This window comes from Mustela erminea, chromosome 2 (genome assembly GCF_009829155.1).
Source record: "Mustela erminea isolate mMusErm1 chromosome 2, mMusErm1.Pri, whole genome shotgun sequence".
NCBI classification, from domain to species: Eukaryota; Metazoa; Chordata; class Mammalia; order Carnivora; family Mustelidae; genus Mustela; species Mustela erminea.
In genome coordinates this window covers 83,316,415-83,336,008 of record NC_045615.1, presented here as the reverse complement: position 1 = coordinate 83,336,008, position 19,594 = coordinate 83,316,415, and the positions used below count along the sequence as shown (strand labels likewise).

Below are 19,594 nucleotides of genomic sequence, written 5' to 3'. Positions count from 1 at the left end.
TAGCATGTCTATCCTCTGTCAAGGTCTAAAAATCTAGTAGGACCCTTACACTTAACCAAGAGTGTGCACAATCATACCTCACGTTCAGGAGAAAGTCTTTCTGGATGAGCAGATATACAAGGCCACAAAAGAAGTCCATACCAACTTATCAATAACTAATATAAACCATCAACTAAAGATCACATTTAAGAAATAATCATCACCCTAAAAGAGAAGGACTTAAAAAAAAAAAAAAAAACTGGTGGAACTAACAGAAACAGACTCTTTTTTAAATCCCCAATTCCAGAAAAAACAGTAGCCAGATGATCAATTCAGAGGGCCCCAGAGGGCCCAACATTTGATAAAAAGGAATACCAGAAGTTGAAAAAAAAAGAGAAACATGAATTTTCCCAAAATAATAGACATGAATACACAGCACAGTAAATAAAAGCAGACCAACTCCAGGGTATATCATCTGAAATTTCAATGGTGGGGATTAAGAAATAATCTTAAAACCTCAACAAAAACAAAATCACTTGATACAAAAAATCTAAAGGGACTAAATTTCATAAGGAAATAAACTCACCAAAATGACAGTGGAAAAATGCTTTTTTTAGATTTCTAAAGAAATTTATCTCTGAACAAGCCATACCCACTCTAAAATGTATATTTTTAAAAGATCATTTTTTTTAAAGTATGTTGGTAATGCTGTCATTAAATAACCTACCACAGGAGGTATCAATGAAATATCTAGGCCCCCAGAACCTACAGTCAGCTTTCCTCCAAGCCAGATCCTCACTCTGTAATATCAGAATACATTTCAGATCTTACTAATGGCACCAAGGTTCTTTGGTCATAAAACTGAAGGCCCTAGATTTTACACCATTCCTTTTCCACTATTAAAACCAGATTCCATTACCAACTTGCTGGCCCTATACATCAGAATCTAGTACTTACCCTTCCAAAAATTTCTTTTTTTAAACCAACGCATAAAGATGCCATCAATTTTAACAGGAACCATTATTTTTATTTTATTTTTTAAAATTAGCAAAATTTTGCTTTATTCATTAGCATACTTTCTGAATTTAAGCCCCTTTAAGAAAAATAAATCCATTTTAGAGAGTTTTAAGTTGCTTGGCACCTCCCTAACTAGTCTTTGCAGTAGTTTCTGGCACATATAGGAAATGTGCCAGTTCCTATAAGGCAAAATTTTTCTTTTTTTTTTTTAATTTGGGTAAAGTTGACACACAACGTTGCATTAGTTTCAGGTGCACAGCATATCCATTCAAGTTTTATGTTATGCTATGCTCCCAAGTGTAGCAACCATGTGTCACCATACAATGCTATTACAATATCGCTGGCTATATTCTCCATGCTGTGCTTTTTATTACTGTGATTTATTCATTGCATAACTGGAAGTCTGTATCTCCTTCCCCCTTCACCCACTTGTGTCTTACTCCCGCCCCGCCTTCCCTCTGGCAACCACTAGTTTTTTTCTCTGTATTTACAGGTCTTTTTTTTTTTGTTTGCTCATTTTCTTTTTTAGATTCCCCATCAGTGAAATCCTATAGTACTTGCCTTTTTAATTCTGACTTATTTCACTTAGCATAATAACCTCTAGTCCGACCCATGTTGTCACAAATGGCACAATCTCATCCTATTTTATGGGCAATATTCCACTGTATATGTACACAACATCGCGGTTGCTCCCATATCTTGGCTATTGTAAATAATACTTCAACAGACATAGAAGTGGGTATCTTTTTGAATTAGTATTTTCATTTTCTTTGGATAAATATTCACTAGTGGAATTATTGGATCATATCATCATTTCTATTTTTAAATTTTCAAGGAAACTCTGTATCTCCCACAGTGGCTGTTATCAGTTTACTTCCCCACCAACAGCATACAAGGGAAGAACCATTATTTTTAAAGAAATATTGAAATGTGGAGATATTTTAAAGTGCAGGAAAAAATTTAGATCTTAGAATAAATAAAATACTACACAAATCTTTGTCAATGATCTAGGGTACTATCCTTTTATATGGTTTTGTTTTGTGTGTGTGTCTGTGTGTTTTCAAGAGACTATCCTTATCCACCCTACCTGTACAGGGATGTTATTTGCCATGATAAATATAGAAATTAATCAGGAAGTTTAGAAAATCTTATCTTGAGAAGGCAAGTTTAGAAATTTTTTTTAAGATATTTATTTATTTATTTGTTTGTTTATTTATTTATTTATTTTTTAGAGAGTGAGCAAGCATGTGCAAGCACACAATCTGGTGGAGAAGCAGAGAGGGAGTGAGAGGGAAGCAGAGATAATCTCAAGCAGACTCTGTGCTGAACACAGAGCCCCATATGGGGCTGGGTCTGCCACCCTGAGTCAAAACCAAGGGTTGGATGCTAAACCACCCAGGCACCCCTAGAAAGCCACTTTAGGTTTTGGGGGTTTTTTCCCCAAAGATTTTATTTATTTATTTGATAGACAGAGACCACAAGTATGCAGAGAGGCAAGTAGAGACAGAGAGGAGGAAGCAGGCTCCCCGCTGAGCAGAGAGCCCGATGCGGGGCTAGATCCCAAGACCCTGAGATCACGACCCGAACCCAAGGCAGAGGCTCAACCCACTGAGCCACCCAGGTGCCCCAACTTTAGGTTTTTAATATATGCGCTACTGAAGTGAGCACTGCTTTGGGTTTTTAAGATGTCCTCTGAGGCGGGTGGGGGCAGAACCACCTCTTTCAACATTTAAATATGCTATGTTTAACCCTCACGGCTAATTAAAAAGTTACTCTTGATGAGGGTTTTTCAAACTCAACACTATTGACATGTAGGCTCGATAATTCTTTGGGTTTTTTTTTTTGGGGGGGGGGGTTGCACTGGGATGTTTAGCAGCATCTTTAGCCTCCACTCACAAGATGTAATAGTGTAATAGCAGTCTCCCAATTTTAACCAAAAATGTCTCCAGACATTGCCAAATATCCCAATGAAACAAAATTTCATCACTCCCTCATTCCCCCAATGGAGAACTACTCTTAAATCCCTTCATGCTTCTTCATACCTTGATGGTAAGGATAAAGAGCCTTCTTCATAATAATCTTCAATACGATAGCCTTTTTTATCCTTCCCCATTCTAGGTCCTATTATTTTTAATGACCTTCTCCTTACAGAACTTACCTTCAATATTTGAATCATTTGAGTAACATTTGAGAGAATTACATACATTTACATACGGTTACAAGAAAAATAAATCTTATGTATTTTTTTTTTACTTTTTACTTTTTCTCCCAATAGTAACATCTTGTGAAAAGTATAGCAAAATATCACAAACAAGATATACACTGAAATAACCTATTAATCTTACTCAGATTTCCCCAGCTTTATTTGTACTCATTTTATTTATGGCTTAGATTAGAACAATTTTTATCACTGTTGAAATTTTTTGTATCCAACCATGAGTCAAAACTATAGTAGCACTTCTAACATCAAGGATCTCTTCTGCTGTTTCATAACCACACATCCCACTCCCTCATGTGCCCAAAGAAATCAATTCTCTTTTCCTTTTTTACTGTATACAAAATCACCAAAAACACATATATACCTAATCTGTACCCTTTATAAATAATTACAGGTCATAAATAATCTAGTAAGGTTAAAATATAAATTCACAGTTTAGAAAAATTCTGTCAGCTTTTAAAAAAATTATTCAAATTCAGTCACAAGTAAAAAGACCACATCAAAATATTCCTAATGATATTTAGAAAGAGAAGCCAAGTTTTTAAAATTGACATAATATAACTTATTTTCAACTACTGAGTAAGCCTTAAGTTTTTACTTATAGCCAAATTTTATAATTTTTTAAACTTTTCCAAATTTTACATATTTACTTGACAAACAAAATATACTGGCCTTACAATCAACCCAGGGATGTACTACACTTCACTTGGGTTTATAAAAATTTACCTTCAATTTCACTGGAGATGGACGATGTCTCTTTTTAACTTCTATCCAAGGTTCTGAGTCCAAGTCAGGCAAACTGGTAGACAAACCTCTAGACATTGCTTGAAGATTACTTGTTTCAGTATTTTTCTTTGGGTTCAGTGGATTTCCAATTCTTGGAGAATTTGGGGCAGACTCTAAAATTTTAAGTTGGTACTTAATTAAAATAATGGTTTTCTTAATTATAAAACACTTCTTTTTCTTTACTTGGGCTGGATTTTTTTTTCCACAAAAACATGGTAAATCAAATCTCAATTACAATTTTTCCAATGACTGATTTTCAAACCTGAAAAGATGTAAAATGTATTTGAGTGAAGCCAATGAATAGATAAAAGAAATGTCACCAACCCTTACACAAATCACATTCATTCAAACATCTCAAGCATATCAGTTGAGTTACTAATTGTGATAATTCATTTAATTTAGGGATCAATTCCCAGTGCAATCTTAAAATCTATCAATTATGAAATGAAATTATGGAATCTCAAATGCTATTAAGCTGGAGTAAATGCATATTTTATTCAAGGCAGTATCAGTCCTTCACTATTCTGCTATAATCTATAGCAAGGGAGTCATTATTCACACTTCACATTTCCTTTGCTTAATGAATTTTACCTAAATGCAGTGTGCATTTAGCTCATATATGATACTGTAAGGAGTAGAATGTCACATCATTAAAGTGCAAATTTAAAACATTTTAAAACTGGTGATAAAATTTAAAACATTTTAAAACTCTGTTGTAATTAAAAATGCATGCTTCCACACTATCCCCTTAATCAAAATAATCACGTGCTTTATAAATAAAATCCTAATCAATACCTTTACAAATATTTTTCTAAAAATTCAAAAGAATGCTTATTTTAAGTTATAACGCAATATGTATTTCCTTTGGACAAAGAGTTTTACATATAAATTTATACTCTAAAATTCTAAATATTATTTAATTTAGTCCCCAAAAGCCAATTACTTGAAAATATTGCAAAGCTGAATATTACATGGAGAAAGCTGAAATAAATGAACAGCAACAATTCTTTTATTTACTAACGAAAATGCAAAGGCACATTCCAGGACTTTGGGTTTGAGAAGAATATTCCAAGATTTTACTTTCATCTACTACATGCTAGACTCAAATAAGAGTTATTATCTTCTCCATGAACACTTATTAGATCCAGGATTCAAATATCAAATTACATTACTTTTTTTTAGAAGTACATTCCTTCATAATGGAAAAGGCTCTAAAACTGCATTGTTGAGTATATAGCACTAGTCATATGGAGCTACTGAGCACTTAAAACATGGGTAGTCCTAGAATGTGCTAATAAGTGTAAGGTCCATACCAGATTTCAAAGTCTTGGTACAAAATATTCAAAAAGGTAAAATGGATCTGTAGTTTTTATATTATTGTTATAATATTTAGGTATATTAAAATATTTTAAATGTTATTAAAATTAATTTCATTTTTTAGGCTATTAAAATTATTAGGATTACATGTATAGCAAACATTATATTTCTATTTGACACTGATGCTTACAACTTTAATTAACAGTACATATATCACCAATTGATCCATAGAGGTAGTATAGATGAAATGCTACATTTGGACTGCAAGTATTGATATTAAAGTTATAGGAATGGGAACACATTTTATAGCAGAGAATCTTATTTCTAATACTATAAATCACCTATGCTCATGCAGTGAATAAAGCTTTAAAAACAGACTAAGAATCACTACCCTAGCAACTGTGAGAAATAACTAAATTACTATCATGTATAAATGATTAGAATAGCACCTGGCACATGGTAGGGAAATCAGTTAACTACTATTTTTAACACAGAAATATATTGAAACACCTACTTAAGTTTATTATATAATCATCTCTAAATGCTCGCTAAGCTTGAATGTTTCTATCATGAAGTCAAGTGTTTCATTATACCCATAACACGTACTTACAAATTAAATATCAAAATACCAAAGAATCTGGGTAAGAAAATTTAGAATAGTCTGAGTTGTTAAAGGGAAATGTTCACCTTATAATTACCTACACATATGCTTTATGTGATTTGTTTTCTTTTACAATGAAAAGATTTCAAACATTATGTAGGTAAATTTTAAAGGTAATGGTAAAGCCCTCATCTTCCAAGAACCAAGAAGTCTGAATATTACTTGGATGATTTGACATTAAACTTATAGAGATAAAAAAATCAGACACATACTTTGACACTTTATAGGTTCTAATTTGTAAGAACAGAGAAAAAAATTTATCTTTGCTGTTTTAATTGAAAAATTATCAACATCACTCTCCAGAGTTAAATCACCCTATATATTCCATGATTATCTAGTTTGACTTCTTTATCCACCCTGCATCTGGGTTGTTATATAGATTGCTTTAAAGGGGTTATATACTTTTTAAAGGGTTATATACTGTATGTAGCTCATTCAGGAATACTTCTGCAACTTTCCAAAGGAAATCCCACAGCTTATTCAAAAATCATTAGAGATCCTCCTACACATTTTTCACAAAGCCAAAACAACAAAAACCCCCAAGATGGTCAGGTACCCAACCCTCTCAATTTTGATGAATGAAATCTTTTACTTAAGAGTTGATAGTGCAATACTATATCCATTGAACTGCAAAACCTAAATTTTAAAATTAACATCTTACCATTCCCATAATCAACATTTTCTGGTGCATTTGAGGTCCTCTGTTCAGTGCAAAGGTGAATTCATGTTACACAATTCAACCTCCATAGAGGGAAAAATAGACATTTTAATTTCTTTGGTGAAAAAAAACACAAAAATGTTTAAATATTTTACAATAAAAATCCCTCAGGAAGAATACATCAATGATTATGTTTTTGAAATTTAAAGTCTTCTTTTTAGAGATAAAAAGGATATAGATAAAAGTTCCTTCACCTATAGGTACAGATAAACACAATCTACTTTTCCTATTCCTATACCATTTCACATTTTTCGTGACATACTACACGCTCTTGAATTTAAGACCTAAGCCTTTCTCATCAGAGGATATTTATTAAGGTCAGAAATATGGGGATTCATGAAAAAGGCTGAATTTATGTACCTATTCCTATAATGTAATATAAATCTGCATAACTCTAAGAATATTCTATATGCCTTCATTATCCATGTGGTTACAGATGTGTAATTTAAAGAACCTAAAATTTTGGACATTTAAATATAGAGTGATATGTTTTGGCAATATGTATGAGATGTAAATGAGTATATATTTAAAAAACACAAAAATTTACAAGACATTGTGATTTTATTCTTGTAATTTTATTAATAACGCATAAATGGTTAAATGAACAGGCATCACCAACTTGACTGACCTATCTTATTAGCTACCCTGAGGAAAAAGTATTTTCTATTTTTATCTAACTCACCTAATGCCTGTTCATAAGCAGGTTAAAAATGTCATCTTGGACCCAAAGTTTACACAAATAATCTAATTTATACAATCAGACATTAAGTCTTTTTTTAAGAAAACCTAAAAAATATCACTTTTCTTCAACTTTTAAAACATCTGCCCAAGTTGCTTGCTAGGGTTAGAGGCACAGAGGGCTGACAAGCAAAGAAACTTTAAATAAAAATATCTGTGAGTCTGTTCATCAGTACTTTATTGATGGCAGGTCTCACATACTGGTGTATAAAAAATATATTTTGAAGAGTTTAGAAAAAATATTCTTGTTCATTTCTCATATTTCTTATCCCCCCATGTCCACATTAACACTCTCATAGTCCATGTGAAATACTATGGTGACATGTGAGTTATACACTGTACACTGTACTGAAGGGCAAATCAAATAGCAAAGGACCTAACAATCTGGGAAATGCCACTCAAGCCTCTCTATTTTTGTTTTATTGATCTGGACACAGTACATAAGTCTGGGAAAAAAGACAGAATTTTGCAATATTTCCAGAATAATTAACTTTCCCACCGTAAATAAAAGTAGCACATGCAGCTCAGGCTAATTACACACAAATTGGTGGCTCCTATAAAAACAACAGCAGTCCTCTGGTCTCTCTCTCTCATTATCATCACAAAGGTGTTTATCTCCATTGTAGTGGTGGCCCAACCTCCTCCACAAGGAGTCCGGAGTAGACATTCTTGCATAGAAGTCTGGTCGCTTTCATTTCTGCAGCACGATTTGTTCCAATGTTTATAATATTTCAGTGAATCACCTATTCCTCTGCATGTTCGATCAAATGACATCCAAGCATCAGTAGATCATCACCCTGACTGAAAAAAGTTTAAGCACACACATTTTTTCCCAAGAGGGAATGTCTTAAAAATGATCCAGGAAAAAATTCTTAATATTAAAGCAGTTTTTGGAAATTCTAATTACCATCAATTCTTTAATCTATAATCATAATAATTTCATAACAGTACCTCAATGCTGCTTTTGAATATAGGCCATCCCATCTTTACAAGATGGGACTGAAGCACAGTAGTAACAAAACTAGTCAGCCCCACTCTTTAGTATAAGACTTTTAAACTACTTCATCCTACTAGACTACTCCAATGTTATAAGAGGAAACTAGCACAAATTATCTATAATCATTTGTAAAATTAAGAAGATAGGTAGAAATTCCATACATGACAAAGTACACAATCTAAGAATGGAGCAGAGGTTTACCCATAATTCTTAAATCCATTTTTAATTTATGGCTGGGTGGGGGGCACAAAATGAATAGAATTTAGAGCATCAAAGTTATTCAGTTTTCTTTAAATTTCCTAAACAATCTAAATAAACTTTTTTTAAAGGATAGGTAAATGGGACCAGATAGCCCACCGTTACACTGCTTGCTCTAGAAGAAAAGCTGTTACCTGTATGTGAACAAAAGGCTTGGCCTGGTACAAACTCTGGGCAATCAATCAGTTGAGAGAAGTCTGTCTGTGGCACACTTCGTGGAGGAGGGCCTGGAATTGGCCATTTTTCCGGTTCTATCTTTTTTCTCATTTTTTCATCCACAATTTCCACTTCGGTGCTGTCTTTCAGTGCCTATAAATAGGTATTTTAAGCTATTAAAGAACTTTCATTCAAAAAACTGTAATTGCACATCCTATACTTCAAATAACCTAAAATATTTTTAAAATCTGAAATCAGCAGACATTACAGTAAACATTTCTAAAAATATCCATGAATTAACTACTTAAAACACATTTTTAAATAATTTGCCCCTGTGATAGGTAACAGATATCCTATATAACATGCAGCAAATAATTTGGTTTTCACAACAGAATTAGCATTTAAGGATTATTACATCAACTATAATCAAACTACTTTTATCATAATTAAATTTTATTTTCAGGTTTTTTTCTCTCATATTTCCTTTTATCTTACCTTAATAATAAACCACTAAATAAAATTTAAGCACTATTTTATTAACTACCATCACTAATTAAATGGTAGGAAGCACACATACACATACCTCATAATACCCTGTAATGTACACAGGTGAGGAAACTGAAGCTCAAAGAAATAACTTGATAAAGATCATAGACTTAGTATGAGGCAATACTAGGATCAAATAATTTATTAGTTATCCACCACTGAATCTTAGTCACTAGGCTATAGAGCTTTGCAAAAATAACATACTCAATTCAATGATAAAATAAAACTAGAACAAAAATTCCTCAAAATAAAAGACTTAGTGAACTGAATTTTATCTGAAATTCAAGGGTACTTACCTTTTAGAAATAAAACCAGGAAAAATACAAATACAATATAAAAACTGAACATATATACTTGTTATTTTATAAGTTAAAACTCACTATCTTTTAGCAGAAGAACATATCATATGTACTACTTTTATATTTGTATGCCCTTAGTATAATACTTTTTAAAGTTATATTTTCAAAACTGGACAGTACTTTAAATTATTAAAAATTATTTAAAAACAAACTTTTTTGATGGGACTCAGGATACTCTCTGAAAAAACAGAGTATGAAATACAGAATAAAGGAAATAAGGAAGAAGCCTATGATAAGGGGTTTGAATTGGTGATAGCTATATTTTCTTTTAACATATATTTTCCGGGGCGCCTGGGTGGCTCAGTGGGTTAAGCCGCTGCCTTCGGCTCAGGTCATGATCTCGGGGTCCTGGGATCGAGTCCCGCATCGGGCTCTCTGTTCAGCAGGGAGCCTGCTTCCCTCTCTCTCTCTGCCTGCCTCTCCATCTACTTGTGATTTCTCTCTGTCAAATAAATAAATAAAATCTTTAAAAAAAAAAAAACCATATATTTTCCTAGTTTTATCTATAGAACACTCTAGAAGGAATGACACTCTAGTAGCAAACACCAGCATACCCAGCATCCAGATCCTGCAACATGGATGAATTTCAAAAACTACGAATGGAAGAGCCAGGACACAGAAAAATCCCACTTACACAAATGTGTATAAATAAACAGACAAAATTAATCTATGCTTATATAATCAGAAAAGTGGTTTGGGATGCAGCAGAGGATTTGGTGGGGGACTGACCATGACTGGAAAGGACCATGAAGGAAGTTCTTAGAGGAATGGGCTCTATCTTTTTGAGGGCAGGCTTATACAATTTCAAAACTCAAAATGAACACCTAAGACCTCTGCATTTTACAACATGCTATTTAGACCTGAATTTAAAAAAAAAAAATCTTTGAAACTTTCCTATTGGTTTAAATTTTTAAGTAGAAAAAGACTACCAATATGTTGATAGAATACGGAGCAAGTGCAATTGTGAATGGTGGTAGTGTTAATTGGTTTAATAATTTGGAAAAAATGTTTAGCAGTATCTACAAAAGCTAAGTGTGTGTGTGTGTGTTTATCTCATGTTACCCATGTCACAGGAAAATAAATGCATATGACTATCAAAAAATATGTATGATAATGTTCGCAACAGTACCACTGATTCAAACTGGAAAGAACCCACGCATCTATAAACCGCAGCATGGAAAAATACATTGTGTTTTATTCCTAGAATGAAATACTACCCCAAAATGGATAATCAACTGCTACACACCAGCACCATGGGTAAACCTCACAGAAATGGTAAGTACAAGTCAGATATAAAAGAGCACACATACCTCTGATTAGGTGAAATTAAAAAACAAATGAGAGAGCTCTGAGAGATAGTGAGACCACCAAATTGACCTTTGAGGAGACGAGTGTACAGGCTAGGAGGACGGCACAAGGGAGCTTCTTGGGATACTGAAAATGTTTTATATCTTAATCTGGGGGGCAACTACACAACTATATACACTGAGAAAAGTTGCATGTAATCCTATGATTTCTAATATACAGTGTATAACTTATGCCTCAATTTATTTTTTTTTAAGATTTTATTTATTTGAGAGAGAGACACACAGTGAAAGAGGGAACACAAGCAGGGGGAGTGGGAGAAGGAGAAGCAGGCTTCCAGCCGAGCAGGGAGCCTGATGCAGGGCTCCCTGATCCCAAGATTGTGGGATCATAACCCAAGCCGAAGGCAGACCCTTAATGGCTGAGCCACCCAGGCACCCCAATTATGGCTCAGTTTAAAAGAAAAAATTTGAGTGGGAAAAAACCCAAAGGTATTTATACACAATCCTGAATAATCTAATATATGCTGTTTTTTTAAAAAGGGCATAACAATATATGTAGTATAATATGTAGTATCTTGGGAAAAATACACGAAAAATAAGTAACACTGACTGTCACCAAGAAAGGTTTAACTAGTTGACCATTAGTAAAAGATAGAAAGTAAATTGTTCACTACATATCCTTTGAATCTTAAATCACAGGAAATTTATTCCCTATTGAAAAAGTTAAGAAAATGAAGAGAACAAGTGAATGTTGTGATTTAGAACTTACAAACATCATATAAAAATTATGTTTTATACAAAATTAAGGAAAAGATCTAGACAAGAGTTTTATTAAAACCAAACCATGATTACCTTGAAGTCCTAAACAATGAGTTAAGAGTGTGCTGTTAATATTTTTGGATATCTGATGGCTTTTCTAACTACTAACTTTGGTCCTTTCTTAAATGGACCAAATATTATTATGAATTACCAACATTAGAATACATAGATAATATATTCCTAGTTCCTGGTCCTATGCCTGGTACCAAGAGAAAAGATCTGCATGTGCAAAAACTTAAAAGATAAGACAGCAGCACACATTCTGAGGAACCACAGTCAGCCAATTTAGAAAACAGTTTCAGATGGGAGTAGCAAGAATAGTTCAAGGACATTACAAATACATTAATTATTTCTCTTAAGTCCTTATACTTTGTGATAGTTTTAAGTATTATTTACCCTATTTTAACAATGAGAAAACAAGCATGAAGAGGTTAAGGTTAAGTAACTTGAACAGTCCTACAACTGATAACCTAAAGATCAAGGATTAATTGAACTAAAAAAAAAAAGATATCACAAATAGCTCTCTGTTCACTGCAATCAAGAATGCAGTGAACTGGATCTACCATATGATCCAGGAATTCCACTTCTGGGCATATACCCAAAGAAAATGAAAATAGGATTCTGAAAAGATACCTGCACACCCCTGTTTATTGCAGCATTATTCACAGTAGCTAAGATGTGGAAACAAACTAAGAAACAAACTAAACACCAATCAACAGATGAAGAGATAAAGAAAATGTAGCTTGTGCATGCACACGCGCGCACACACACACACACACATATATCAAACATATATATCAAATACATATGTATCAAATATATATCAGAATATTATTCAGCCATGAGCATGGATGGATCTTCTGGACATTAGGCTAAATGAGCTAAGTCAGAGAAAGACAAGTACTGTATGATATCACTTATATGTGGAATATAAAAAAGTGAAACTCATTTAAAAAAAGAGTAAAATGGTGGTTATCAGGAAACAGCAGATGGGGGAATTGGTGTTGTTTAAGAGTACTAACTGGCAACAAGTAGTAAATAATCCACAGAGATTTTATGCACAGTATAATGACTACAGACAATACTGTACTATAATTATGTGATAAATATCACTATAATACCAATCCTATTATAATATATATATATATATATCAAGTAAAAAAATATAATAAGCTAAAATGAATGGGAGGAAATAGATTCAGTAAGACTGGCTATGTAGAAAACCTCAACTGGGACAGACAGGGGTGTGAACTAAGGTATATTTTGCTTTTCATAGTTCTTCAGGAAAGAAAGCTTGAGCATATCAAAATACATATAACAAAATGTTGATGTTGATGTATTGAAATGAAGATCCAAAAAAAGGAGTGAACAATAGAAGGGCATCCTTGAAGACTAACAATAATAGAAAACTCTTATTTTGGGCTGTTTGTACCAGAAACTGTCATTAAACATTTCATCTTCAACACATCCCTATGAAGTATGTATTGTTATCATTCCAACTTTGCAGAAGTCTCAAGACATTGCCCAAGATCACAAAACTACAAGGATATATATGCTGGTTCTCAAGTCTGTACTCTAAATCAGTTTATGTTTATATTGCAAAGCCCAGTGAAATTCTACATTCTTAACAGAAAACCGACGACTTTCCCACTGTAACCAATGGTAGGAGCATAATGAATGTTAAGTGAATGCAGCCTATGCTGTTCTAAATCACTGTGCTTATATGTCAATTCATAACAGTAAAGCAAAAGTCCTTTTAACTATTCCTTCCCCACTGCTGTAAATTATAAGGAAACAGACTGATAATCAATAAGCTAAAAATTATGTGGGCAGACTTAATGGGAACACCAAGAGACCAAAAAAACCATACAATAATGAAATTATAACCAGATTCCTACAGAATTACAGAGAGCGGGGGAAATCAGTAACAAATTCACTGAAAATGACTATATATATATATATATATATATATATATATAATAAATTTATATATATTTTTAGATATATATATATAAAATGACAGATATATCTTTGCTTTAGCACAATTGATGGCAGTAGTTAATAAACTCATTCTACTATGAATATAATCATAATATTTTTCTGAAGACTAGGCTTTGCAGGAAAAAACTAAGTTTTCTTCAAATTATCATGTATAGAAACTATTTAGATGGCATATATAAACAAATGTAATAGTGGCAGTACTTGAAATAATTTCTTTCATAAAACAAAGACTCAGTAATTACATATCGACAAATAACAAATCATTAGTTTTTATTGTTTTTGAAATCTTAAATCTTCCTTTAGCTAGTTTTTAAAGCCCAGAGCACTCATGTTCACAAAAATTTGCTAAAGAAGTCTGTTAAGAAAATAAAAAGATGAGCCAAAGATTGGGAAAAAATATTTGTAAAACACAAAGGATTTATATTCAGAAGAACTCTTACTCCATTAAAAACTGGCAAAATAAGGATGCCTGGGTGGCTCAGTTCATTGAGCAGACATCTGCCTTCAGCTCATGTCATCATCCCAGGATCCTGGAATCGAGTCCCACATCAGGCTCCCTGCTCAGTGGGGAGCCTGCTTCTCCCTCTGACTGCCTCTGCCCTGCTTGTGCTCTCACTCTCTCAGATTTAAAAAAAAAAAAAAAAAAAAAAAGGCAAAATATCTGAACAGGCATTTAGGCATTTCAACCAAAAGTACAACTGATGGCAAATAAATACTGATGAGGCTACAGAACCAATGGAACTTTCACACAAAATGATGGAATGCAAAATGGTCAAATCCACTTTAGACATACTTCTTACAGTTAATACACTTACAATACATACCAGCAATCACAATCCTCAATATTTATCCAACAGAAATGAAAACATATATCCACACAAAGACCTTTCTGCTTTACTCATGATCAAAAACCTGAAACAATCTAAGTGTCTACCAACAAGTGAATGGATAAACTGTGGTACATCCACACTATGGAATACTAATCAACAATAAGAACAAACTACTGATAATGTACAACACAAATAAATCTCAAAAGCACTATGCTGAGTGAAAGAAATCAGAAATAAAGGGCTACAAACTACATACAAACTTGTAACTTACTTATATATTCTGGAAAAGGCAAAACTAAAGGGACAAAAATCCAATCAATGGTTCCAGGGCCTGTGTATGGGAAAATGGACTGGCTACAGGGGCACAAGAATGCAAGTCTGGCAAAACTACCAAAAAAGCGCAAATTTGTTTACATGTGTATAGGGAACAGAAAACCAAAAATGTTCACAGCATTTCTAGAACAGGACAGACAAAAAATTTAATGAAAGCATTAAGAATACAAGTGGAATAATTATATAATTATTATTATAATTATATTATTTACATCATTATGTGTTAATAATATAATTATTATATATTATATATGATATATAAATTATATATCATTACATTATTATTATAATTTAAAACAGTTTTAAATTATAGCACAGGAAAAATCCTCAAAATTTTAATAAACAGAAATACATTTTATTTTGTAGCAATCTGAGAAGACTAGAGGACCAAGCACAATCAAGAAGGTCCAAGTTTGAAGGATCAGGTTAGAAATACGTGGAAACATCATTAGTAAACCCCATTTGAGGGGTTTCCAAGATTAAGCATTTATTTGGATTTTATAAAATTAAAACAGGCCATGAGATGCAGTCTAAGCCTTAAGTCAACTAAAGATTATTTTTGTGTTTTTTCCTTAAGGTGTTTAGTATTACTTTTTAGAGCACTTTTAGGTTCACATATTACTTTTAGAGCACTTTTTAAAAAGTACAGACTGTTTTGTAAATGAATAATTACCTCTAAAATGAGATTAAGGTTTGTAGTGAGAGCCTGAACACGGTGGAAACCAGCAATCAGGGAAATAGGCAAGAAACCTTGTTCGTCCATCTTTCTCCTAAGAAAGAAGTCCCGTTCTAAATTTTCTATACTGAAGTAATATTCACTGAAAAAAAGAAACATAAACAAAAAGAAATAAAGATTACCTTTATCTCATGTATTCAACAGGAAATAAAAGTATCTATGGCTTATTTATAAACAGCTTTAAAATTATTTTATTAATAACAAATAGATTTAATACAACTTAGATATAGGATAAATACAAGAAAGAGCAAAACCCTACTGAGGTTATAATTTCTTATCCATGAGTAGAAAGACATTTAGAATACTGATTCATTCCCAAAAACCTAATATTAACGTCTACTTAGGTCAGCTTTATCTAAGCATAAAGAATTAACCAGATTTCTACTTTAAAATAGTTCAATATCTGATTTTGTAAAATGAGCCAATTAAGTGAAAATTTTCATTAAAACCTGTTTTAACTTGCTTCATTTAGCTGACTAAATACAGGTCAACAGATTGCCTTCAACTTTTTCCCCATTACTGAGAAGAACATTATTTTTGGAAGTATTCTTTGTTAACTTTACAGAGTAGATTCCAGTTTTTGTTTTGTTTTCTAAATTGACAAGGTACTGACATTGTTTCGTATTTCTGAATCCTAGCAATCAGCACAATGCTGAGTAAAAATTTAGTGAATATATGAGCACAGGTGTACACACACACACACACACACAATTATATATTTGTAAGATCTCCCTCTTTCTTTGATGGACAGAACTATAAAAGACAATAAGAGTGAACAGAATATATAGCTAAACAAGAAATATCTATGATACTATGAGATACATGGGGGTAAAAATACAAAAAAATCTTAAATACCTTAATCTTCTCTAGGAAAGTATAGAGAGAAATTTAAGTGGACAAACTGTATAATCAATAAGTAGAAGTTCCAAGATACAAAGATAATATAGATATATTTAATAATGGCATTTGAGAAACACATTTAAAATTACAGCCTCCGTACAGAAAAGTTAAGAAAAGAATTATAGAGCAACCAAGAGGATAATGGAGGGAAATACACAAAAGAATACAAAAGAAATACATGACATCAATGATAATATGGCCTACAGGTTAATAATCCTATAATGTTTCCAAATCAGAGATCAGTTTTCAAAGATCAGTGGCAAATTATGAGAAAGGATACTAAATTATATACTTTGGTGTAACACTGGATGACTAAAGATACCCCTGAAATCTTTAGGTCAAATTCTAGCTTTGAAGAAATAATCACCCATAAATGAGGAATGGCTTTGAGCTACTTTTCACTGGGAGGAAAAAAAAAAATCTTTAGAAATGTAAACACTCAAGTTGTTTCTTTATAATCAGAGATTTATCTAACTATTGAAGTGCAAAACTCCCTTAGAGATCAGTGAAATACACCTGACATTTCAGTAACACCAGTAAATCATTTACTCATCTTAAACACTGAAGAAAAAAATCTTAGTCTTAAAGAAATAAACATTCAGATTTTGTTACACCTCAAAAAAGCCCTTTTCACAGTGCCTGGCATGTGGTGGGCACATAACACATGTGTTCTAATTTTTGTTACACATCAAAAGTCCTTTTCACAGTGCCAGACGTGGTAGGCACAAAATACACATGCTTAAATTCTAAATTTTCACAAATGAGGACATCTGATTTAGTCACAAGTTAAAACTGTTCTTAGACAAAAACTTCTCTGAATCATTAATAAGATGGATTTTTATTCTACTACTTTGTGAAAACCTTAGTATCTGAATAAATTCATAAATCACCCTATTACCTATAGGATATACTTTTTTAAACTTCTATTGGGCTACAAACTACTCATCTCTAAATCTGAATGCCAGATTCAGAAGCTAGAAATAATCAAGATCTTAAATTTTTAATATTCTGACACAAAAATGACAAATTATTAATATATTTTTCAGTTAAAATTATTTTAAAAATTCGATCATCCATAATATAGTTAAGCTTCTTACTTCAAAATACATTTAGCACACTTTTCCACAAATGCAAGAAAGTTTTTTAGTAACTTCTCAAAGGGAAAATGTAAACCCTGAGCCTACCTATGAGAAACCTCAAGGAAAACAAAGTCAATAGCATGACTCCTCAAAGCAGGACTCACTAATCAAAGAACAATAACTACAGTAAAGAGCCATTCTAAACCTAGTGCTCTACCACCTGCCAAATTCCTACGGCTAAAACAGTAACAACAAAAAAGAGGAGTCATGCCCAATGCTGTGTCTGACATTTGTTCAGTGTCCTAGGGGACATTATCATGTCCTACCTTAGAAGCTCTGGATTCTACACTGCATGATCAGAAATTTTGTCAACACTGATGTAGCTCTGCTCCTCCCTCACTTGTATGAGCACATTGGAGGCCGATTATCCTGACATGGAGTTGCATATCCACTGTCAGGTCTCAGAAGGGACCTGGCAGCAAGAGTTACAAAAAAGACAGGAATAGTGGTTTGAAGTTGATAGCCACATGCCAGGCACTTTCTGCCCATTAAAAGGCCCTTTTCTTCAGTGTTTGCGTCAACTGTAACAGAAGAAGCAAGAACAAAATAAACAAGTTGCCTCATATTGTATGTAAGCCAATCAAATCCACCATGAAGGCATCCCAGGAAGATGCCTGGATGATGCTGATGAGGAAATTATTTACTAGTAACAGTAAATTTTCTTTTTTAAAAGAAGATGTTTTTAAGATGCTTCTACCCTTCCAAAAATAGCCTTCTCCTGCACATTGTAAGAACAAAAAATAATCAAATTTCAGCAAACTGGTTATGCAAATCACTTGGGGACATTTTTCTCACCAATAAATACATTACATAAATATGCAAAACATCTTATAGTACTAATATGTACTAGGGTTTTTCTTTCTTAAAGACAATAAAATATTCTAACTTCAGCTTCAGTATTCAGAAGACAATTATGAGAACGAGAATAAAAAGTCTGAACTAAAAAAGATGAGGTAGTTCCCCTTCAATATGTGTCACAAAGAACGAGAACTTAAAAGTTAAAAAAAATAAACTTAGAATTCTGAAACCATTTGCTAAGAAAGTGAAAAAATATCTATCACCATGTTTTGCTATTTATGTTCATTTGCAAATTTCAATATAAAAATATATTTGCAAATAATAAGTCAGGCTTTGTTCAACTTCATGTATATAAACTGCAGTTTTATATTTATATTTAATCATGCATTATACCCTGACAATACTCTTTCAACCCTTTAAACAGAGAAATACCTGAACAGTAGACAAAGCAGGAGTCTTATATAACACAATATAAGCCAAATGTAAGTTTAAAAAAAAAAAAAAACTTCATGTTGTAGTAACATTTTCTAGAAAAAAAAATACCACTAAAATCTTCCAATTTTACTAATAAACAGCTTAGAAAATGTGTTATAATGTATTCACTATCAATAATGTTAAGGTTTGATGTTACTATCCCATCTATGTCCGACTTACATTTGGCGTTTAATATACTCTTTAAGCAATGCTTCTTCCACAGGATACACCTGTACACCTGTACCATCATCATAGTAATACATCATACTGGTATTAAGTTCTGTTTGAAATGGCTGATCAGTCCTTTCACCATGTTCTCGATAACCATATGAATAATCGAAGTTCACTTGATGTGAATAAAGAAAAAGAAATGTGATTACAAATTTTTCTTAAAGAGAAATAGTCACCATAAGGAAAAATCCAAAGTGAAGTATTCCAAGGGATAACAAATATAAGACCACTTTGTCATCAGACCAAAAAAAATTAGTTAAAACACTGTACAGGATA

General features: G+C 32.6%; 1 protein-coding gene across 8 annotated transcripts in view; it reads right to left on the bottom strand.

Moving 5' to 3' along the window:
• LARP1B (La ribonucleoprotein 1B) overlaps window positions 1-19,594 on the bottom strand; it is a 124,055-nt gene that overhangs the window by 86,316 nt on the left and 18,145 nt on the right. For 6 of the 8 annotated variants that reach the window (XM_032333383.1, XM_032333382.1, XM_032333380.1 and 3 more), the window contains exons 7-10: window positions 19,268-19,433; window positions 15,714-15,858; window positions 8,824-8,998; window positions 3,941-4,113 (exon numbers count right to left, since the gene is read on the bottom strand). In XM_032333383.1, the coding sequence (XP_032189274.1) occupies window positions 3,941-4,113; window positions 8,824-8,998; window positions 15,714-15,858; window positions 19,268-19,433 (659 nt within the window). Of the gene's footprint in view, window positions 1-3,940; window positions 4,114-8,059; window positions 8,236-8,823; window positions 8,999-15,713; window positions 15,859-18,081; window positions 18,334-19,267; window positions 19,434-19,594 lie in introns of those variants that run through there. The other 2 variants (XM_032333386.1, XM_032333387.1) reach the window with 2 other exon arrangements.